Source organism: Balaenoptera ricei, chromosome 12 (assembly GCF_028023285.1).
Source record: "Balaenoptera ricei isolate mBalRic1 chromosome 12, mBalRic1.hap2, whole genome shotgun sequence".
NCBI lineage: Eukaryota > Metazoa > Chordata > Mammalia > Artiodactyla > Balaenopteridae > Balaenoptera > Balaenoptera ricei.
The window spans coordinates 87,079,773-87,105,079 of NC_082650.1; the positions used below are offsets into that span (position 1 = coordinate 87,079,773).

The 25,307-nt window shown below is 43.9% G+C and overlaps 1 protein-coding gene across 2 annotated transcripts in view; it reads right to left on the reverse strand.

Annotated features, from left to right (window-relative positions):
* The window catches only part of SMAP1 (small ArfGAP 1), a 152,627-nt gene extending 128,461 nt beyond the window's left edge, over positions 1 to 24,166 (reverse strand). For both annotated transcript variants that reach the window (XM_059941815.1, XM_059941813.1), the window contains exon 1: positions 23,838 to 24,166. In XM_059941815.1, coding sequence (XP_059797798.1) covers positions 23,838 to 23,955 — 118 coding nt within the window. In that variant the 5' untranslated portion in view covers positions 23,956 to 24,166. The remainder of the gene's footprint in view (positions 1 to 23,837) is intronic.
* Positions 24,167 to 25,307: the final 1,141 nt, after the last annotated feature.

Here is a 25,307-nt window from a genome sequence, read left to right on the forward strand (position 1 = left end):
GAACTTACAGAAAAGTTCAGAAAAAAATACGAACACACACAATATAAAAATAATCATCAGTGTAGTAGATAGTCATATTTCTCACCCACAGCACTATCGGCCTCTGGGGCAGAACAATTCACCGTGCAGGATTTCCCTAAGGAGAATACAGTCCTTTCAAACAATAAAGGTTTTTTTTCCCCAAATTTGATTTTTTGGCCACTCTTGATATTACAAGGTATTATTTCATTCAAAGGAATGACTGAAGCTAGAGAGTTAAGAGCAATAGTACATTTTGACCAGCAGAGGGCAGAGAGACGTCACAAACACCACACTTTATGCCAATTTCAAAGGTCTGAGAAGTCCCAATGTATTGAATCCAAGGACACTGCTATATTCACTTACACAAAAGGGGCTGTACTTCCTGAAGTAAAAGAGGAAATGTGCTAAAAGAAACGTACATTTTTCAAAAATAAACTAACAGGTCTCCCCAGAAAAGTTTTTGTCAATTTTATCAGTTTAAGAGTTAACTATAATTCCTCAAACAAAACAAAATAACCCTGGCAAATAAAATGTCACCCAAGCCTCAATTTCAAGGTCATTTACTTACATATCAACACTTTTCCACGGGTTGCAAAATAAATTCTAAACAATTTTCCTCACAGTGTAAAAGTTGTCAGAACCCACAGGAAAATAAAGCATTTGATTCAAAACTAAACTAAACGCGGGAAACAACACAAACAATGGCATTTGGCAAAGGTGCTAAGAAGCGGCCCAGGTGTGCACGAGGACCCCGGAGAGCCGCCCTGTCACTGCCGGCTCCAGGGCGGCCGGGCGGCTGCACCGCACCCCCGCAGAGAGCCGGAGAGACAGGCTCCCCGTCCACCGTCCCCCGGCCCCGCCCTCTGCAGCCCCGCCCTCCCCTCCGCACCACCAGGCCGCCGGCAGCCCCCCTCCCAAGGCTTCTCCCAGCAGCCCGCGCAGACTCCACCTCCCTCCCGCCCCCTCCCCGCGGCCCCGCCCTCGACCACGCCCCCGCCCCCGCCCCCGCCCTGCAAGCCCCTCGGCGCTCCCGGCCGGGCAGGCCTCCGGTGCCCACGACCCCCGAGCCCCCCCTCCCTAGCCTTCCGCCTGGCGCCTGGAACGTGAAAGGCCGGTGCACTAAGTGGACACCCGAGCCGCCCCCAGCTCCCCGCCCCAGAGTGACGGCCGCTCTCCCCCTCCAAGCCTGCTCCCCGCTTCCTTCCCCAGCTCCCTCTCCAAGGCTGGCCCTGCTCGCTGTGCTTTCGGCCCGCCTGTCCCCTTGGAGTGAAGGCTCCTGCGGGCCAAGGCAGGGCAGGGAGGGCTTCCGTCCTACGCCTCCAGCTAATGTCTGATCTAAGGGACCAGCAGATAAAGGGCAAAAAAAAAAAGAGAGAGAGAAAGAGAAAGGTAACTGCCTTCTTTTCCTGAGCCTTCCATAAAGTACTCGTGAGTGGGAGTAGTCTCAGGATTTGCTCAATTTCATTGTTTACCAGACAAAACATAATTCACAAATGCTTCCTTCAAAGTAGTAAAATAACTACGAGTGCTAAAAAACCAAAACCAAAACAAAGACCTGACTACATTATCAAACCCTTACTTTGTGCAGGACACCACTTCACAAGCTCAGTTAATCCTCACATCCTGTGACACAGGGATCACCGTTTTACATGTAGTGACACTGAGGCTTAAAAGTTTAAATACCACACTCCCACCACAAGGAAGGAAGGAAGGAAGGAAGGACGGAGGGGAGGGGAAGAGGCAAGGAAGGGAGAGAGGGAGGGAGGGAGGAAAAGGGAAGGGGAGAGGAGGAGAGAAAAAAGAAAAGGAACTCCAGGGGCAACAATGGGAGAGCTGATTTCAACACAGAGCTTCCGCCTTCAAAGCCCATGCTTTGAGCTACTGAACTAGGATGCCTCTCAAGGGTAACCGAAGAGCAAAAGTTAGGAAATATATAACTACATTATTTTTTATTATATTTACCTCCTTAAACTTGGGAAGAAAGGATAAATATGTAAATAAATTCAAAACATCCATAAAGACTCTATAAAACTAAGAAGATTCTTTAGAGAACTAACAAAATCTACAAATACAGCATTCCTGTGCCATTTTCCAAATGTTGATTTACTTTGGCAAAGAAGTTAAACTGTGGTAATCATTTAAGAGTCCGCTGGTCATCAGAATGATATAAGATAAAAGGAGAAAATAAAATGAAGCTTAATTGTAAGAATCAATAATCTTTGTTTCACCCGACTGTCCTAAAGTTTAAGCCTTGTCAAACCTATTTCTCACTTTGTTCAGGTGACTATCATTCAGAAATTCAGCTTAAAAGTTCAGAAGTTTGAGAAAGCATATTACAGTTTTCCTTTATTTTGTTTACTTTTTAAATAAATATTCTAGTACTTTTTCTTTGCAAAATTTCTCTCTCAAGCAGAAAGATATTCAGTATTTACAACTATCTCTTTTTTAAACTATTCTTGACCCTATTTAAACTATTCTTGACACTATTTCATGAGATGACATGTGCTTTCAGTTAACACAGCAGACACCAACAAACAGCATTCCAAGTTTTAAAGCATGTTTGTATTACAGCTATTGCCAAATCTATGTTTAAATAAACTGGGTTAGTAAATACTTAATATGTAATCATTCCTCATTCAATTTTTTCTTAATATTCTGCCATTACACAGATACAGTTTGGTTAAGCACAAAAACCCAGAATTTACCTCCCTTCTCATTTTGTACAACGGCTGAATTTAAGGAGAATTTAAAAATTGAAAAGCTGAGAGATACCTTTTGTAAAGGTCAAGGGTGGGACTTCCCTGGTGGCGCAGTGGTTGAGAATCTGCCTGCCAATGCAGGGGACACGGGTTCGAGCCCTGGTCTGGGAAGATCCCACATGCCACGGAGCAACTAGGCCCGTGAGCCACAACTACTGAGCCTGCGCGTCTGGAGCCTGTGCTCCGCAACAAGAGAGGTCGTGATAGTGAGAGGCCCGCGCACCGCGATGAGGAGTGGCCCCCGCTCGCCGCAACTAGAGAAAGCCCTCGCACAGAAACGAAGACCCAACACAGCCAAAAATAAATAAATAAATAAATAAAAACTTTTTAAAAAAAAGGTCAAGGGTAACACATTCCATTGTCTGGAAGACCATCTGCTGCTTTGGCCTCACAAAGCAGAAACTGTGGTTCACTGCCACATCCTCTCACTGTCACAGCTTGGAGCAAGGCATTTAACCTATTAATTAGTTAATTAATCGCTAATAGGAGATCAGACCAGGTACCTGACAGGTCTCTTCTATCTCTAAACTTTTTACAATTTCATAGTTACAAAAAAAGTAGACTTTTCAGAGACTGAAAATCTGTGCAAAGTGGTCGACTGTCACTTATTCACCGGCTTAGGGCATCTAGGGCAGGGGTCCCCAACCCCTGGGCCACAGGCCGTACCGGTCCGCAGGCTGTTAGGAACCGGGCCGCACACAGGAGGTGAGCGGCAGGCACGCGAGCGAAGCTTCACCTGCTGCTGCCCGTCGCTCCCCGTCGCTCGCATTACCACCTGACCATCCCTCCCCTCCGCCCCCGGCCACCGGCAGTGGAAAAGCTGTCTTCCACGAAACCGGTCCCTGGCGCCGAAAAGGCTGGGGACCGCTGATCTAGGGGTAAATGGTGTGGCTGGCACCAAGCTCAGAGGAATGAATGTTCCTGGAATGACCCAACGGCCGGTCAGGAGAAACATGTGAAAATGACAGCCATCCCCACCTCCAAATGAAGGAGCAAATGACCAATAGCATATTAAAAATGTTCGAGTTAAGACTGTCAAAACATGCAATGTAAACGTGTGGCACCGCTTGCACCCACCCCGTTTACCGAAACTTGTCAAGAACGCGAATACCCAGTGGCAGGCGGGCCCGCCGCGCGGAGGCGTGCAGCGCAGACACGCAGGCGCTCCCAGGGCCGCCTTCCACAGCCCAGATCTGCTCTCAGGAAGCTCCGCGCGCACGCAAAGCTCTGTCTGCGACCACAGGAGTCAGAAAGTAAGCACCCACCGCTGAGGGGACACGTCACTTTAAACTACTTTTAAATGAGCAATACCCTACGATACTACGATCAAGTATTCTGTGCGGAGAATACCCTCAAATCTCCTTCAGTACCTCCTACCCTCACTCTCGGCAAAAGACTTCGCCTAGTTGACCCCTCACACTGCAGACCCTCTCACTCTCGCTCCTCCTCAACGCTTCCACGTTCGTCCTGACCTTCTTCTCCCGTCCAGAGCCCACCACGTCCCCTGTCGGGAACTGGTCTTGTGTTCACGTGTTAACTATACACGCCACGCTTCCTTCTTGGAGAGCGTGCCCGCTCTTGGCCGTGGAGAAGGAACCCCACCTGCTGTTCCTGCAGCCCCGCTTATGACCCAAAGAAAGAGACAACCACCTCCAGGAAGCCGAAGAGCAGGTCAGACAGACTCGGGAGCTGCTGAGGCACAGGCAGACAAACGAACAGGTGAGGAGAGTGGTTAGGAAAGGGGAAAGCAGGCAAGGGGAGCCACGCCCCAGGCACCCAGAGGTGCAGAGCCACAGAACTGGCGGCCGGGCACCTGCTAGTTGCCCAGGTCAGGCTGTGGATGTTCCGCTCACTCGGAAACCAGCTAAGACAGCAGCCATGGGGACACTCTTGAGCTGTTCCCACAACCGCCCACCCCACCCGATCTCTGGGGTGCCAGAGGACGGACGGAAAGCTAAAAAAGCTCTATTTCTCAGATTCCTTTGTAGTTAAGACTCCCGAATGAGAATTAGTTTCTACCAATTAGATGCACTCATGCAGTACCTGAAAGCAAAAGTGAGGTAGAGACTGTCTTCCTGCCTTTCTGGCTGTCTTCTGCAAGAAAACCAGAAGGTAGAAAGTCTAGTCTCCAGCTGAGTCTTGGGTGAGAAGCAGCGGTTCTGAGGGATGACGGGAACACCCCACATTCCAGTACCGGCTTGTAGGGGTACCAGGGCAGCTGCAGCTTTCTAGTCCCAGGGTCACAGCTAACTTGGGGCTTTCTCATACTGAACAGTCCAGGGACAGCCTTTGGGCTGGCAGCCCCCTGGCAGGTCAGTCCTTCTGTGATCTGGGACCGGCTCTTCCACCCCTCCTAGGCCTTTCACAAGCACCTAATTTCGTATAGTAAAGCATTTCTGCCAACACATCCGGAGCGTTGTTTTCAGAGCTGAAGCCCTACTAAAACAACCTCAACTTAAATATACGAAAAGGGGCTTCCCTGGTGGCGCAGTGGTTGAGAATCTGCCTGCCAATGCAGGGGACACGGGTTTGAGCCCTGGTCCCGGAAGATCCCACATGCCGCGGAGCAACTGGGCCCGTGAGCCACAACTACTGAGCCTGCGCGTCTGGAGCCTGTGCTCCGCAACAAGAGAGGCCGCGATAGTGAGAGGCCCGCGCAGCGCGATGAAGAGTGGCCCCCGCTTGCCACAACTAGAGAAAGCCCTCGCACAGAAACGAAGACCCAACACAACCATAAAAAAAAAAAAAACAGAAAGACTGACTTGCTTCTGGCAGGAAGCACAAACTCCTCCTACTCTCGAAGTAACATGCACATCCCAAGTGCTTACAGGATGGAAAAATGTCCTATTACACATTTGATAACAAATAAGACGCCCTTTCTTTCCTTCTAAAAAAAAAAAAAAATACTAAAAGAATATATGATTCTAGTATTCAAAACCAGTGGCTTTTATAAATCTGACTGAACAAAGTTTTACATAAGCTAAAAAAGAAAAAGTTAGAAAAAGAAAAATATTGAGTGAGGTCTTATTTTCCAGAAAGAGAATCACCAAAGTCACAGTGACCCTCATCAAACACTTAATATGCTGCCCGAAATACTTCCAAGAACCACTGAGATACGTGAGCTTTTCAGGTCCTGCTTGTACCGTGGTTATTCAGTTTTCATAAGTAAGGTCTTAAACCGGCAGCACACGTCGTTCTCGGGCCGAGTATGCTTCTCCCCCTCCTCGGGCATTTATTCATTCAACAAATATTCACCAAGCGCGACAAAAATCCCTGACTTCCTACGCTCTAGAAAGGGAGACAAATACGAAACAAAATTAAGTACACAATGAGTGAGGACCTAACCTAACCTAGGAGCGGCGGCCAGGCCATACGCGCATCTGGAAGAACACTGCAGGGAGAGAGAACACCAAGCGTGAAGGCACGGCGACAGAAGCCTGGTCAGTAAGTATGTTCAGGAGCAGGGAGGGCGGTGTGGACTGCTCTAAGGGCTTGGGCTTTTACTCTGACAGACAGAAATAATGGAGGGTTTCGGGTACAGCGATGACATGATCTAACTCGCTAACCTGACTTTTTAAAGATCATTCTGGCAGCTGGGTTAGAACCGGCCATAGAGGCAAGAATAAAGCTGGGAGACCGACTGGGAGACTACTGCAGTTCACATGGGGAAAATTCCAAAGTTTGGGGGCTGAGCAAAAGGGCACAGTAAGATGGGGAAGACTGTCCAAGGAGCAGGCCTGGAGGAGGAAGATGAAGAATTAAAGTTAAGCCATGTTAATTTCGAGCCGCTGGATGAACAACGCACGCAGTTGGATATATGAGTATGGAGTTCTGGGATGAGATCGAGTCTTTAGTCTGAAGATACGTATCAGGAAGTCATCCATTCACAGTCAGATAATTAAAAGCAAGGGAGAGAATACAAACTGAAGCGAAGAGATTCAAAAACTGAGTCCTGTGGGGGGGGCAAGCCTCCCGCTTCTTCTGATCAAACAAACAACAGCAACGCTCAATGCTGTTTTACTTAGGTTAACTCTAGTTCCTTTTCTATCCCCTACAATGGAAAGTCTTAAATACAGACAGCTCTGGGGTCAGGATTCATTAGCGCCTTATACAACGTCAATTTGTATGGCAACGAGCAGCTGTGCCTTATGCACAAGAGGTGCTCAGAAAATACATGTGAAATGAATACTTCTTTTTTTAATACATCTCTATTGGAGTATAATTGCATCACAATACTGTGTTAGTTTCTGTTGTGCAACAAAGAGAACCAGCCATATGCAATACATATATCCCCACATCCCCTCCCTCTTGGGTCTCCCTCCCTCCCACCCTCCTTATCCCAACCCTCTAGGTCATCGCAAAGCACCGAGCTGATCTCCCTGTGCTACGCAGCTGCTTCCCAATACTTCTTTAAGTAACCCCTGGATAAAATATAAGTTAGGGATCAGCATTAGAGGTTCTGGTGTATTTTCATGGTTTGCTGCCGTTCTTTTCCTTGTGTTCTTAAAAAACAGGATAAGGAAGAAGAGAAATTAGTACCACACTCATCACTACATTTTCAAACACTTTATTAACAACAGCTAGTCAGTACTTAAACAGCTCCATGATAATCCTTTTTCTGATCCAGCATCCTTAAATGAGTAGGGTCTACCATAAAGAGCCAACAGCTAATTTATTTACTCCTAATCACTCTGTCTTTGTAATAATAGTTTATTTGAAGGGTTTTTTTTTAACTTCTTTTGTTCTCTTGGTATGTTTACACAGACTCCCAGCATGTTCAGAATAGTTGATAGGATGTTGAAAAACAGTCATTCGGTATGAGATTACATAAATGTCCAGATACATACTGTCAGTCAAGACTAGATGACTAATGTAGTCTTCTAACTGAAGAGAGAAAAAAATGCACATCAAGGTGAACTGAACATTTTTTAAATCCAGAAGGGTCCTCCTTATTTGCTGATGGCTTGAGTTTATTCCTTAAGCACAAAAACCAGATTTTTTTCCTTTTATTATCAAAATTTTTCAAATACAGAAATACATAAAGAATAGTATAGTGAACACCCAAATACCCACTGCCCAGATTCAACAACTGTTAATATTTTGCCATCTTCATCTTTTGTGTGTGTTGAAGCTTCTTAAAGTAATTTCAGGCAAAAGACATCACTCCCCTAAATACTTCAGTATGAAGCTTTAAAAAATGTTTTCTCCCCATAACCACAATTACCACACCTACCAAATTAAGAGTAAGTTCTCAATGTCCTCTAATACTCAGTACATATTCTACTTCCCAAAACTGTGCCTCCAAAAAATTTTTTTTTGTAAGGGACTTTTTCAAAAAGTATAGTGCCTTTTAACTTAGAAGAGCCCCACTCCCAACTTTGTCCTTACCACTGACTTGGTAAAGAGATATTAAACCCAGGCTTAACATAAATAATAATTACAACCTCCACTTTAAATATTTTCAGGGGACACATACATATATGAAATGTCTTCTGATCAGTATAATGCTCCTTACTTCGTGTGAATTCTAAAAATAACCTGAATATAAATATTCAAGGTGTACCATAAAGATTAAAGCTCAGCTGAGTGGTACTGGTCTAAAGATCTGTTACTCAGCTGTGGCGTATCAGTAAGTATCGTTTGGGACTGATACTCTCCCTCTATAAAAACTTTTAGACTAAAAGAATTTAGTATAGATCTGATGTGAATAAATAAGCTTCTTCAATCTGAACGTATAGTAACTTTAGCCGTTACATACTAAGTAATATATACATATGTGTTTTATACATTCGTTTAAACATATGAAAATATTTTTCCAGGTTTTTCCAATTACATTTATATCTCACAAGGTGTGGGCTGCAGACTATCACCATACTTCGACTACCCGATAACAGTTTCACTATGAAATTTAAGAACCTCAGGATTTTTTTGCCTTCTAGTATGCCTTGTAGCTTTTTCCTGACGGCCGGACGTGCTGTCCTGGGTAAAAGAAACTGCTGTAAATAGGCCTCAGCAACGTGGTGGTGAGGTGCCGCGGAGGGGAGCGTGCTACAGCCCTGTGACTAGGTTTCAGTTGCCAGTGAGTCTCTGCCTGTGTACTGGGAACTTCACAAACCTTCTCCGTTTCTTCCCGCCCCCCCCCCCTCGCCGCCCCCCTCCCTTCGGGTGGACAGGGCAGCTAGATTAGGCAGGAGCTGGGATTTCCCTTCTACCACTGGAAAGGCTAGAGCTGCCTGGAGTTAGGTACTTGCCTTCCTTCCCCCGGGTCAGTTAAGCTCTATTTAAACAGTTTCTCCCGAGGGCCTACCTTGCTAAAAAGAACAGAATCCTCTGGTGCATTTCAGAACGGTTCCTTCTGCCCTCCTCCTGCCAGAAGCGCTAGGAGCTTTTCTCCCGCATGCACTGCGCTGAGCCTCTTGAGGTTGAGCCCACAAACATGTGTGGCCCTCCCGAGTTCCCCCAGAGGGAGCCTCCAGCAATTCGTCTATTGCAGTTTGCGTTTTCCCAGCTCAGTACTGGTTCCCAGAGTTGTGACGGAAGTTGTGGTTCTCTGTATTCACCTGTCTCTGCAATCTGGGGGACAGCAGTTTGCCCTGTGACCTCATGTTTCTGATGGACCTGAGAAGAGCTGTTGATTGTTCAGTGTGCGCAGCTTTTCCTTGTTGTCAGGACGGAGTGACACCTGAAGCTCCTTCCACCCTCGAAGCCACACCCGAATCTGGAAGTCCCCTCCACTATTTTTTGAAAACTAGAAAAACATTTATTTTAGGTAAAAACCACTCACTGTTTCCTGTTGTTTACAGGCATACTTTAACAAATAAGTTAAAAACAATCAGAAGTGTAACTGCCTAAATGTGGGACAAGAGATAAAAGCCCAATACAGAAGGCAACCACCTGATAGCCCTGTCTTATCTACGGAAGTGAAACCGCTGTCTCCATTAAAAAATTCCAAATAACTAATTTTCAGTCAATAATGAGAGGGAAAACTGCTTCTGTACAATAGTTGAGCACAATTTCCACAGGGAAAAAAAATATTTATTTGAATGTGACAATACAAGGGAAGTAAGAGCAGCAATAGACTAGTGACCTTTACATATAAAAATAATAATTTAATGAAAACAGAAGAGGAAACCACGTTACAAAGAAGAGAAAGTATCTGTATCAAATATTTCAATAGAATTTATCTTTTTTTTTACTTCCTATAATAACCACATCAAAAAGTTAACCCTTCGGAAGTAATCAATTACATCTATAAACATGTTAAAATAAATACAATTCAGAAAATTTTCACAACAATAAAACTTAGCCAAAATCAGGAGGAAGAAGCAGTTTTCTTACATCTGAAACCTTGGACAATTCTCTTAAAAAGTAATTGGGAGGAAAAAGAAAGCAAAAAGTATTTTTTGCTTTATTTTTAAAATTCTGCTATAAAGGGCACTTTAAAACTGTGCGTCTAAGACAATCTCTTCAGCACTTATATCAATATGTTAACAAGACTGCCATGTCTTTTTAAATGTGTGTTGCAAGATGTCTCCCTCCGGCATCCAAGCTTTCATTCCCACACATCTGAATTACTCTGAAATCCTTCCAGGTGGGAACACAGAGCCTCAGTACAGTTTTCTTACTGAATTATGAAATAAAGTACGATGAAATGAGATAAAATAAGACAAAAGATGAAATGAAACAAATACAGATGGTCAACCTTCCTACCACTAGATTACCATCCCCCCCCCAGACTCCTTCCCCTGGAAACCAGGAGCCCTCTAAGCCTCGCCTCAGTGGGCTCCGAGGAGGCTTAGCCCACCTTCCTTCCTCCTGCAGGTCCCAGGAAGGACCCAGCAGGTGGGCACAAGAAGTCTGCAGGGAGCAGACATGGAAAGGGCTCCAGCAGGGCATCTGAAGTGGTTAAAGCAGTTTCTTAAAATCCCTCATGGTCTACTCCAGCACACCAAGACAAACATCTCACATGAGAAGCAGCACAACGGCCTGGAGGGTCTCGTCAGAGTTTAGTCAGAATCCTGGCACCAAAGCAACTCTGACCAAGTTACGTCTCAGGGTTCCCATCTCTAATGTGGAAATTTTTATGCCCTTGGGATTGCTGTGGAATCGCACAAAGTACTTATATGAAAGCAGGACAAGACTCTCAGTTCATGGGAGAGAGAAGTGACAGAGCTAAGTGCTCTGGTCAAGCACAGAAACAGTACAATTCTGCACCTCGAGAGAAGGTACCATGTTTGATTCCTCTTTAAATACCTAGTAAAATGGATGTGGTTGAAATGTGCAGTGAAGTTGTACACAGGACTGCACCTGCTTTCTCTTTATCTTCAAAACTCACTCTGGCAGACAACAGAGTAAGAATTAAGAGATTTCAGGAACCTGACTTTAATTACACACATTTCAGTTTATCTCCACACTCCTTTCTACTGCTGTTCAAAAAGCAAGGTTGTTTGTGGATTCACATCCAACATTTACTGACTACTTATATATATCAGACTCTGTATAAATGCTTCATATGCATTATGTCATGCAAAAACCATCATGGATAATCCTATCAACTTATCAATATTTTTATCAAGATTATACAAGTTTAATATGAAAATGGTATACAGGAAACGTCACCATCAAGGAGAAACAATTGAGGAATATCCACCTATGCCCCACTCACTATTAGGAACGTGATATTTAACTTTAAGTAGAACAGTTCAAAATGCAGAAATTTTCCCTCTTCTTTCCTTTAATGAAAGTCTAACTCTTCTAACGTACTGAGATTTTAGTTTTCATAAGAATAACTATACAGGGTTACAGACATAAAGTCATACACACTGTTCTTTGAGGGGGTGTAAAGCACAGTTAAAGCTGATTTTGGAATCTAACCACCTATGTAAGATGTGACTTCTTCATACTCTTAAGACTGGCAGGTACAGTTCCCTATCATCAAGTTCATGACCCATGGTGTGCCGTCAAATGTAATGCACAATTCTGTTCTGAGATACCTATTCAAATTTAGGTCTTACTATCATGAGCCCCTATACTGGAGTGGAGTAGGCTATCTCCATTGAGATAAAAAATAGAATTTTACTCAACAGCAGCAAAGAATTATAAAGAAAAGCCATAAACTTAAGGAAAACCCCTCTTTGATTACAAACTCTAGATGCTGAAAGGCATATTAATGGAGCAATAACTTATTTTTGCAAAGTACAACAGAAAGCCATTAAAATCAGGGAATCTTTGCAAATCTATGATAAGGGAATTCCTTATATGTACAACCACAAAACAAGTAAATTTTAATTTTTTCAACAAATTTCAAGAAACTGCAGCAGACACACAACTAATAAAGATACAATGCAACTTAACTACCTTCTGGAACAGGAAAAGATATGTAGGCATAGACCTGCCTTCAAGTAGTTTACTAAGCTGGAAGAGAACCTCAGGGTCCCAGGTTGCTTATTATGATTTGAATTTCCTTCAAATAATGATTTCCAAGTCTTAGGAAGTGGGCCACTGGTCTCATGACAAAAAAATTCCAATATCATAGAACGAAAACACTGTATAACTCCTCAGAGTTAAAAGTACTAAGTGGCATTCTTTTGGTGAATATTATGGCAATCTTATCTACACACTGTATTTTCGTTACATCCCTACAGATTATCATAGTGCCTAATAGAAAATCCTGCACCCTAGGGGCACCAAAAAACTGACGTTCTAAAGGCGCCATAAGGAACTTCGGAGCTGTGTATGAATAACACGACTTCCCAAGAAAAAACAAAAGGTTAAACCAATAATTTCCATATTTTTAAGTACTCATTAGTATTCTGATAGACTTGGAAATGGGGGAGGAGGGGAGGGGAGGGGAACCAATCAAGGATCCTTTACCCTTTAAGCCAGGATCAAGAAGAGTACTACTTTTGCAAAATCTTTACTCAGACCATGGAAGAGGAAAATTACTTCAAGAGTGTATATGTTGTACAGACTTAAAGTAATTTAGAACCTGATACATAATCTACAGCAACTGTTATATTGCCAAATGAATAAAACAATATACTGGTACAGCATTTTACTTTTGAAAAGTAAAATGAGCTACCCTCCCTTACCCCCAATCCCTGGCAACCCCTGACCTATTTTCTATCCCTATAAGTTTTACCTTTCTAGAAGTCCATATAATTGGAATCATACATCATGTAGTTTTTTGTGTATGGATTCCTCACTAAGCATAACGTTTTTAAGATCAATCCACATTACTAACTGTATCACTAGTTTGTTTCTTTATATTGCAAAGTATTATTCCATTGTATGGATATACTATAGTTTGTTTATCCATTTATCGACTGATGGACATTTGGATTGTTTCCAGTGTTTGGCTATTATGAATTAAAGCTGCTATGAACATTCTAGTACAAATTTTTTCTTATTCTAAATAACAGTCCTTATCAGATATAATATTTTCTGCCGTTTATGATTTTCTCTTTCATTTTAACAGTGTCTTTTGAAAAGCAAAAGTTTTTAATTTTTATGAAGTTCATTTTCTTAATTCTATCTTTATGGATTGTGCTTTTGTATCCTATCCAAAAGATCTTTGCCTAACCCAAGATCTCAGCAACTTTTTATTACTCCTTTCAAGTTAATTTTCAAGCATAGTATGAGTTAAAGGCTGAGGAATATTCTGTTGTTGTATAAAAGATTATCCTTGGGCTTCCCTGGTGGTGCAGTGGTTGAGAATCTCCCTGCCAATGCAGGGGACACGGGTTCAAGCCCTGGTCTGGGAAGATTCCACATGCCGCGGAGCGGCTGGGCCCGTGAGCCACAATTACTGAGCCTGTGCGTTTGGAGCCCGTGCTCCGCAACAAGAGAGGCCGCGACAGTGAGAGGCCCGCGCACCGCGATGAAGACTGGCCCCCGCTCGCCACAACTAGAGAAAGCCCTCGCACAGAAACGAAGACCCAACACAGCCAAAAATAAATTAACTAATTAATTAAAAGATTATCCTTTCCCTACTGAATTTACCGTGGTAATTCTGTTAAAAATCAGCTGACCTTATATGTGAATCTATTTCTTGACTATCGTGTTCCATCGATCTATGCCTCTCCGTAGACCAATACCACTGTCTTGATTACAGTAGCTTTATATATATATTTTTTTTTAATTCATTTATTTATTTTTGGCTGTGTTGGGTCTTCGTTGCTGCGTGCGAGCTTTCTCTAGTTGAGGCGAGTGGGGGCAACTCTTCGTTGAGGTGTGCGGGCTTCTCACTGCGGTTGCTTCTCTTGTTGCGGAGCACGCGCTCTAGGCGTGCGGGCTTCAGTAGTTGTGGCAAGTGGGTTCAGTAGTTGTGGCTCACGGGCTCTAGAGCGCAGGCTCAGTAGTTGTGGCGCACGGGCTTAGTTGGTCCACTGCATGTGGGATCTTCCCGGACCAGGGCTCAAACCCACGTCCCCTGCATTGGCAGGCAGATTCTCAACCACTGCGGCACCAGAGAAGCCCACTAGTTTTATATTAGTTGTTGAAGACAGGTTATGTAAGCAACCCAATGTTCTTTTGCTTTTTCAAAATTGTTCAGATTTGGGGGTCTCCTTTGCATTTCATTATAAATTTTAGAATCAACTTGTCAATTTCTACCAAAAAAGCCTTCTGAGATTTTGACTGGGATCATACTGAATCTACAGATTAATGTGGAGAGAATTAACATCTTAAAAAGATTGTGTCTTCTAATCCATAAACATGGTACATCTCTCCATTTCTTTAGGTATTCTTTAATTTCTCTCAGCAATCTTTGGTAGTTTTCAGCATACAAGTCTTGCATATATTTTGTTAAATTTATCACTAAGTTTTCATATTTTTTTACAATTGCAAATGGAAAGTTTTATTTCAACTTACCAACTGTTTGTTGCTGGTATATAGAATTAGTTAATTTTTCTATAATCACCTTGATTCCTGCAACCTTGATAACTCAATTACTGGTTCTAATACCTTTTTTATAAATTTCTAAGGATTTTCTACATAAATGGTCATGTTGCAAAGAGTTTGTTAAATGACTCTTACGTGAATATGAGATTTTAAGAATAATTTCTGTGAGAATGGCTAATTTAAACTGTACTCACAAAAAAAAATTAAATAAATAAATAAATAAATAAATAAAATGTACTCACTTCACCACCCTATGCCCTCTTAAGTACATCCAGAGCAGTACCTATTATAAAAATCTAGGTTCAATATACACCTTTATCACAAATTCACTTGTGGTAAGCAGAATAATGAATGGCCCCAAAGACGTCCAATACCTGGATCTATAAATATGTTACCTTCCACGGCAAAAGAAACTTTGCAGGAATAATTAAGGACACTGGTGTTCTCCTGAATTATGTAGGTAAAGTCATGCGATGGTGTTCTCCTGAATTATCTAGGTAAAGTCAACGTAATCACAGCAATGACAGAAGCAGAGAGGCAGAGAGAAAGGATCTGAAGATGGAGGAAAGGCGTCAGGAGGCAAACATCTCAGGTGGCCTCTAGAAGCTGGAAAAGATAGGAAAACAGATTCTCCCCTACAGCCTCCAGAAGAAACACCTTTGATTTTAGCTCAGTAAGACTCATTCTGGACTCTAACCTCCAGAACTATAAGATGATAAATTTGTGTTGCTTTAAGTCATTAAGTTTGTGATTATTTGCAATATCAGCAACAGGAAATTAATATATCAGGAATGATCATTTCACTTCAATAAACATACTTCTGCTAGTTTTTTGGCACCATGCACCATCACCACCCTACACTAAAAGCAACTTTCAAGAGTAGAAATGCATGAACTAAAAAAAATCTAGACCATATTACTCAGCCAAAAAAAGAATGAAGTATTGCCACTTGCAGCAACACGGATGAACCTAGAGATTACACTTAGTGAAGTGAGTCAGGCAAGGTCAAATATATAACATCACTTATATGGGGAATCTGAAAAATAACACAAATTGGGAATTTCCTGGTGGTCCAGTGGTTAGGACTCGCGCTTTCAATGCCAAGGACACAAGTTCAATCCCTGGTTGGGAAACTAAGATCCAACAAGCCATGCGGTGCGGCCAAAAAATAAAATAATACCTAAAAAATAAAAAATAGCACAAATGAATCTATATACAAAACAGAAACAGACTCACAAACACAGAAAACAAGCATATGGTCACCACAGGGTGGGGGAGGGACAAGTTAGAATTATGGGATTAACAGATACAAACCACTTTACATAAAATGGATAAGCAACAAGGATTTACTGTATAGCACAAGAATTAAATTCAACACCTTGTAATAACCTGTAATGGAAAATAATCTGAAAAAATATACGTATGTATATCTGAATCACTCTGCTGTACACCTGAAACTAACACAATACTGTAAACCAACTATACTTCAATTTTTTAAGAAAAAGTCCAGACTAAACCATAATTTTTTATAGATTTTCTTATATTGGAAGATAAAGCTATCCTAAACACGATTTGCTACACAATTTTTAAAATTCCTTTTATTTTCTTTTTAAGTTTGAGTTCAAGATGATCATTGGTCCTTGAAATGCACTCTTTACAAAAGATCAACGGCAGACATCTGAAGGTCTGTCATCAATCACTCTTAGAAGCAAGCAATCACTTGGATCTCTTATAAAACGAAGACCAAAAGTTGTTGGGGAGAGGAGGATGTCGAAGAGAATAGAAGATTACTAGAAAGCTTATAATTCTCTCCCCTCTGGACCCTCAAAGTCCTCACATTTACCACTCAAAATACATGTGAACAAGAAATTAGCACATATTTCCAACAGCACCTCATCTAAAGCTCTGTTTTAAGTAAAATATTTTTTAAAAAGTCATTTCTATATGATACTATAGCTAAATGCCATTCAGAGTTAACAAAACTCCACCTAACACCTTAGGCAAAAAATACTGACGTTGATAAATGTACACAAATAATTGAAAATGTAATATACCTATAGGTCTTTTCTTTAAAATGATGAATGAATGCATGTCTTGGTTTTAGTAAGTGACTGAAAGAAGGGGTATTTCTTTGATTTTACTCTACTCCAAGAAAGCATTAAAATGAAAACGTTTCACACAACAGGACCTCTCAACCAGTGAGGAATATTCCTGTTAGTTACATGCTATGCCTTGAGATAATTAAAACTAATACCAAGTACGTTTGCTCAGCAAGACCTAAGTCATCAGTGAAAAGTTTTTAAACAGTATAAAGGTTTGATCATGATCCAAAGTTCAATAAGACCCCAAACTATTTCATACCCTCAATAATAATTATACACCCTCAATAATAGAATTTTTTAAAATTAACAATAATAGTAAATACTGACATAGAAGTGACCAGAGGTAGGGAATTCAGGAAGTAACACAGACCACGAGGGAGATGAAATAAATCTTTGCAGTAAGGCTCAACAAGGACAGGGTCACCAAGCAAGTTAGAGGCAAAGCTTGTTAGACTCACGCCTGGCTTTACTAAACACCGTCCACATCTGCATACATTTGGCAATAATCTCTCTGAGAAATACCTTAAGTCAGCTTGAAGGTGGTAATCTCTTCCCCAAAATAACCTCTTCTATCAAGAATTTCAACTACAAAAGCATACGTTTTCTTTCAAGCAGGGAACATGCAGTTAACAACATACACTCTGGAGCTAGATCTCCTGGGCTCAAAATCTTGACTCTACAGTCCAGATTCCCACCTCTAACTCATCCCAGTAAAGTAGGAATTTCCCCTAATGCTCACACCTGCTCCTCTGGGCTGCACCCCCAGGCTGGGCTCTAGAGCAAACTGAGATAAGCTGAGACGCCGACATGGTCTCTTAACAACGTACTGGAGGAAAACACACACTATCAACTATGCTGGGAGGCTCCCAAGACCACCCTCAGGTTTGGTAATCCACTAAGAGGACTCCCGAGACTCTACGTACAGTTGTTGTATTCATGGCTGTGATTTATTACAGCAGAAGGCCACCAAGCGTGCTGGCAGAAGGAAAAGGTACAAGGAGCGAAGTCGGGGAGAAATCGGGCACAGACGTGCAAGTGCCCCCTTCCAGTGGAGCTGCACTGAATATGCTTCTCAGCAATGAGTTCTCACAACAGGTGTGAAGTGTCACCAACCAGGGAAGCTCACTAGAGACTCCGTGCCTAGGGGTTTTGCCCAGGGGCTTGCCTACCACACATGCAATTTCCAGACTCCCAAAAGGAAGGCAGGTGTTCAGCATAAACCACACTATCTGTATGAAAAGTTTAGACACAGTGACTGGCTTATCACTTACGGTGGTGAGATCCTTCCCAAATCCAAACCCCACCCCACCCCCCCACCCCCGGCCCGATGCCAGCCAGGGGCCGACCTTGCAATCAGTCCTGCTTCCAACAGACCAACAGATTCTTTAAAATGGACTTCATCTACCTGTTCCTTGATTCATTCCCAGCTCCTAGAAAAGTGCTTAAAATATATGGTAGCCACCGAAAAAATTTTAATGAGAAAATTCCTGGGACTTCCCCGGCAGTCCAATGCTTAGGACTCCGCGCTTCCACTGCAGGGGGCACGGGTTCGATCCTTGGTTGGGGAACTAAGACCCCACATGCCACACGGTGCAGCCAAAAAAAAAAAAAAAAAACAACTTCCTGACTCTTCCACTTCTGAGCTGTATGACCTTGGGAAAGTTACTTAAGTTCTGTGTGCCTCAGTTTCCTCATTTGTAAGATAAAATAATATTACCTACCTCAAAAGATTATTTTGAGGATTAACTATATATGTTAATTAATACGTGTACAATATATGATCACACCAGTGCCTGGCAAGAAGGAAGCACTATATCATTTATTTGTATGTACGTAATATTATTTGCTTTTTTTATTTGAACTTCCAACCTTACAGTTTTACCTTCTCCAAGTCACAGTGAGTTCTCCCCATATTAAATTTTTAATGAACCTATAATCTACAAATAGATTAGAATTTAACTGATCATCGTTTCGTATCTATTGAGATCCCTAACTACTTTGTGTGCCACATGCAAAACTTTTTAGCACACTTGACAGTACCTGACATGATGCTTAATCTTTGCAGTGACCAGAAAATACTGACTTACCAACAAAATTTAAGTCTGTTAAGTCAACTCTTTAAAGTGGTCAGAATGTTAAGGCAGGCAACACTTTCGATAATAACTACAACTTAAACAAAATGGCCTCCAAGTTTCTTTGATCTTCTTCTATTGAGAAATGGAGAGAGAACTGAGTTGACTCTATCCAGGGAAAACAGTAGCAGCAGCAGCAGCAGGAGGAAAAGGCTTGAGTTTACAATGTACTCAATACATAATTACAATATCAAATATCTGACTTTGCCTTATAGAAAGCATGGGTTCAAGTCCGTACAGGTCAGTAGGGGCAATATACGTATCTTGTACAGCAAGAATTAAGGAGATGTAAATTTACTTATTAATGAAATCAAGTAGCGAAAGAACATTTTAATCTTAAAAAAAGAAAAAGACAAAGAAGTAGTATTGGGAGGAAAAAAGCAGGGGACCACATGCAGCCAAAGTGATAAACTGATGAGTCAGAGAGACCCGTGGTATCCATCGCAGCTCCAACACCAGAACCCTGCACGTAATCATCAGGGGAAACCTTGGGATCCACAGAATTATACGAACAGACCCATAAGACTGAAGTTTAGCATTCTGGGGGGACTTTTAGATTGGCAGGTCTCTTTAGATGAATTATAATCACAGACTTCTGTTTACATGAATTTATCCTACAAGCATCAACATCACCATAAACACCTCAAGGTGAACTTTACTTTTTAGTAAGAATTACTTTAAAATAGGTTTATATAAGAACTCTTAAGAATCAAACACTTAATAAAAATGTTCCCCGTCCTCAACTACCCACAGTGGACTCTAGGACTGGGTCTCACAATCTCCATTTCACGTTTCTAATTTGTGAAGAGGCTAGAAAGCTAAAAGGCTCGCTTGAAGGCAAGGGACTGGACATCAATGAGGTCGGCCAGTGGTCTGCACGTGGAAGGCACAGGCGCAGCAGAGGCCACCTTTCTGCAGTCAGGGCAACCGACAAAGACGTCTAACAGACACTGGCCGCAGCAGCCTCAGTCCTGGTTCTCCGGTCAGTTCCAGGGGGAGAAGCAGCCAGGCCAGTGGTGGCAGGGGCAACAGCGTGTGCCCTTGGAACCACAAGTCCAGTAGTGGCTCCCTGACTTTTGTTCCTCCAGCCCTTTCAACGATGCTGTGAGCAGCCTATTCCTTAATAGAAATTATGACAGCTACAGTGGTTCTGTTTCCTGCCCTGTGGGCTGACCTACGGTACATTCACATTAAGAGAGTTCAGGTCCTCTTACACTCTTGCCGGGACCACTGTTACAACCAGGTGACTTGCCAGCCAACTCTCACCACTCCAGCTCTTCCTCTGACCTGCCACCACCAAGTCTGAGCATGCTTAATAACACTTTACCTAAAAAAGGGTCGTACGGAAACCTCTCATGTTCTTTTATATACCTGACTGTGCCCTTTAATTCCTTCTCCACCTGGCAGATGAAGTCCCACCCCACGTTCAGAGCCGGGCTCAAAGGAGACTGCTTCTGGGAGTCTTTCCCAACAGGTCACTCCCCATGCCCAAATGTGCACTCACGTCCGCACACATGCTGCTGCCCTCAGCTGTGTGCTCATTCACATCCACTCTTTCAAAAGATATTTGCTGAGTCGCGTGAACTACTCTATGTCACCCACTGTGCCAAGGGCTGGGCCTATAAGGCAAAACAAGACAGACGAGGTCTCTTCCCTCTTAAGCTATAATCCAAGCCCTGATTTCCCAATAACTATCCAAATAATGTTTAATTACAATTGTGGTTAAGTGTAATAAAGGACTCAGGGTGCGTCTGACATGTGTAAGCGGAAGCCTCACCTAACCTGGGAAAATCAGGGAGAATCCTTTCCCTTAAAGAGACACTTAAGCAGAAACGGGAAGATAGGTAAACTGACCAGGTAAACACTTGTTAGAGAGCTTCCTAGGCAGAAGAAACATCATGTGCAAAGGCCCTGAGACAGCATTCTAGGAGCTGTGAAGACAACCAAGGCACAGAAGTCAGGGTGCAAGGAGAAGAGCAACCCCAAATAAGTGGCGAGGGCGGCACTCCTCACAACCACTATTCTAACACTGAGTACACTGGTTTGGAATTATTCATGCGCAAAAATGCAGCCCCCACTAAACAAGCTCCTTCAGGTCTTAGAAACATGTTCAGTCCTCTAATCCAACACAGCACACAGCAGTGTGTCCTCAAGTGAAGAAATGAGTGGGTGATCTGGGCCGAGAGCCTAACCTCTCCATACCAGGCAGCCTCTAGGGTTCAAACACCTTCTGCTTCTGACCCCCCAAAACTTAAGACACATTTTCATGCCAACCCATACGTGCTCAGAATCACAGCTAGCATTAACCACAGACGAAACTTTAAACACTGAAAGTAAACTTTTAAGTCGGCAAGGGGCTGCCTCCAAATCCTCACTGCTCCTCCATAAAGTGCCACCAACCAGTAAGCAACAGAACCGCTTTCAGACTCCCACGGAGCCCCACACGAGGCCGGGGAGAGGAAGGGCGGTACCATCTAGCTGTCCGCATTCTCCAGTCTCTCAACACATTTGCTAAGAGTAGGACCAAGAGCAGGAAACTGGCACCTATGCCATCCTTTTCTCCTTCCTTACCTCCCAAATTCTATCAAATGGGGCAGCACACACTGGTGACTCAGTAAGAAAATTTCACAACCCAAATGACAGACTTCTGCGCGTTAGTAAAAGGCAACAGAATAGGGCGCTCTCTAGCCCTAAACATTAGCTCTGGTACAAAGAGCAGTGGAGGAAGCATTCTTTTTAAGAAAGAAAATTGAATTAACTAGGAAGTGGCTTCAAAATATATGAAAAGCTTGATGTAGTTTATTAGGCAGTGAGGAAAACATCAATTCATATAGACAATATGGAACCACTTTATAGTAACTGAGCTGTAAAATAAGACCTTTAGCATGCCTTTTAAAAGTACATATAATCAGAATTCCACTACCTACATTTACTGTGTCACCTGGCATACATAATAATGGATCCAAAATCATGTAATAAGCCAAGAATTCCACTAAGAGAGCTCCCTAATGGAGCTGGATCATACCAAAGACTCAAAAACTTTACAAAATACATTTACTCATAGCAACTGCCCAATCATGTCAATTTTTTTCAATTATGACAACTGTGAAATCAAGTCTCATTCAACCAACAAGCGGTTTGAACTGTAATTTGTTTTCCCCTGAAGGATCAAGATAAAACAGTGAAATAATTTAGATCATTTTAACACTATGCTAGATTTATCAGCAACAGGAAAAAGTGGTGGCCTTTCTAAATCATGGCTGTGGTGGTCACGCCTTTCACAGCACATCCTTGAGCGCTTGGTACTTACTCTCTTCTCTCCCACCTTCTCCACTCCTCAAACACAAACAAACCCACAAACAGAAGACCAAACAAAACCAAAATAAAAAAGACATCTATTCAATACATATCTACTGACCTCAGTGGCAATCCAACTGGTGAGCAAAACTAACGCTCCCTATGCCTCCGGTCAGAAGAAGTAACATTTTGGTCCTAATTTGAGAAGTACCTGATTCTCCTTCTCCCACCCCAAAAAGAGTAAATGGAAATGTCAACATGTGGTAAATAATGGCTTTTTTTACACCTATAAATTATTTTAGGAAGCATTAGTGAAAATCTGATTTTACAAAATACCTTTTGGCGGAAAGAAACTCGAACAAAAATTATTTCTGAATGATTTCTATACATAAAGGAAGGTAACTGCTGAAACTTATTCAATTTGTAATGAAGAGATGTAATGCTTACTAGCATCTCTAACTATGCTACTTATCACTCAAAATGCATACTATAAAACCTCAGCTCCTTCCTTTTTCGGGCCTTTTAAAGGCCCATTTTCCAGGGTTTTACTAGTGCAGTGGTAAGTGAGCAACTGAGCCTCAGAACCGAACAGTATTCCCCGAAAACCACACACATAATCAATATCAGGTAAACAAATACTAGTGCAATAGTCAGGCATTTCCAACTCATCACCTGAAAGGTAAATATAAGGTTGGCCCAATCGACCTACTATGATATTGAGAAGTGCTCATCAAATGGTCCAGTTTACAGTCTGGCCACAGGACCTCCCAGTAGCCCAGGAGCTGTAGTAGAGGAACCTGCCGATGCTGTGTGGCTGTCTCATCACACATTACCTGCCCACTGAGACGTGACTCATTTGTACACTATTGAGGAAGAACAGGAAAGCTTCAGGAAAGGTCTAGGTCAAACAGTGCAGAAATCTTAAATGACGTTCCCAAAGGCTGACTGCTGCTCTGGAGAAGCCCCGATCTCTCACCAAACCAACCAAACCTACAAATTAGCAAGATTTTACTGCCAAGCCGTAGGACAGGTTTGGTTTTTTAAAAACTCTGAAACATTTTTCCCGTGAGATTACTTATAAGACATTAAATATACATCACATCTCCAAAGCCAAAACATACAGACTAAAAATAGCGCCTCCATTTCAAAGGCTGAGGCAGAAGCCCTCCAACTGAACCAACTAAAATTAGGTTCTTCTCGTCTCTGGATCTTGAAACTGCACCTTCAACGTGTAAGGGGCACACAAACCAGTGTCCACATATATACTCCCCCCAGCTAGCTGGTCGGAGAGAATCGAATTAAAGGCTTCAGGAACAGAAGCCCAGCGTCCAAGAGACTCACACAACGAAATTCCTCCTGGTTCCGCCTAAAAGCCAGACTAGAACACACCACGGATGAATGCCGACCCTCCTCGCCCGCCCCGGCTGCCGTACTCGGTGCGCTCCGACCACCGCACCGTCAGCCCTGCCCCGGGCGCCCAGCGCCGCAGCCCGAGCGCAGGACGCGGCCCGCCCGGCGGCCCCACCCGCGGAGGCACCTGCCCGGCCGCCCGCTCCGGCCGTGCCCGGGACGCCGGGGGGTCGCTGAGGGGCCCCGAGCCCGCCCCGAAGGTCACGCCGCGCTACCTTTAGCCTCGCAGTCGGCGCAGTACTTGTTGTCCTCCTCCCTCAGCAGCTTGGACAGGATGAGCTGGTGCTGCTCGTTCAGCTTCTGCGCCTTCTCCCGGCACGAGCGAGTCGCCATCGCGGCGGCGGGGCGGACGCGGGTGGGGGCCGCGCAGCTGGACGCGCCGGGCGCCGCCGGGGCCGCGACAACTCGGCTGTGAAGCGGCGGCGGCGGCGGCGGCTGGAACAGGAGGAGGGGCGGCGGCAGCGGCGACAGCGCCGACGTTATCCCGCCTCCTCGCCCGGCCGGCTCCGCACGCACCGCCGAGCCGGCGAGGGGGAGGAGTCGGGGCCGAGGTTTCCGGGCGGCGCCGCCGGAAGGAAGGAATGGGCGCCGGCGCTCTGCGCATGCGCCGGGCCTCGCGGGAAACCGGCCAGCTGGGTGCTTCCGCTCCGGGCCTGCGCCCAAGTTGTTCCGGGGAGACGCGGCGCGCTACCCACGATGGGCTTCTCCGCTTTGCACATACGGTTATCGCCGGGGGCCTCGGGTCCGACCCGCTAAAGGAAGACCTTTCCATGTGCTTCCTTGCCTCTGCTCTTGCGGCACGACATTGGAAAGGCAGAAATAATGAGTGATCGGGTGGATTCTTTCATTCATTCGACGTTTCTTAACGGGCACTTTGGAAACAGGCACCGGCCTAGAAGCTAGAGACCCGCATGGAATCAAATAGACAAAACCGCCTCTTACATTGTAGGGGATGTGACGTGTATTGAGGGCCAGCGTTGATCACTCTGTGCCGCGAACTGTTAAGTCGTCTAATCCTCTTAACAGCCCTGTTGATAGTGTTTTCCTCGTGGTGCAGACGAGGACCATGAGGCCCGGAGGAGTGAGGGGACTTGGCCAGGTTACGAGCTGCTCCGTGCAGGAGCTGAGGTTCAGACCCAGAGCAGTAAGGCCTTCCTCCCACAGGGAGGGGAGGGAGCGTGGCCATGGAACCAAGGGCCCTGGGCCGTGCCGCTTTAAGGAGAAGCTCGATCAACGGTGACCTTTAGTGCAAGAAGAAGAACACTAGGGAAAGAAGACACTCTTGACTGGAGTCCAGAGCTGCCCAGCTCAGGCCCATGGGATTAGAACCCTGGGTGAGGGAGTTTGAATGTTTTGGCGTGTTGTGGCTTATTAGCAATTTCTAGCATGGGGCTTATGGAATCAGAATAAACATGGGTCTTGCCTGTGGTGGGGCAGACGCTAAGAAAGGCCCTGGGCAGGAATCTGTGCATTATAGGGCCAATTCCTAGCCCAGGCCCTGCAGAAAGGTGACACCGCCCCCCGCCCCAGTGCTCACCTAGCCCCATTTCTGGCACAGAAAAATGTTTGTGGAATTACATTGAATGGTGATGGCAGTGCAGATGCCGAGTAAATGAACAAATTACAGCTTAAACTGCATGGCTCTAACAAATAGTAACTAGGAGGACATCAGGGTGAGTGCCAAT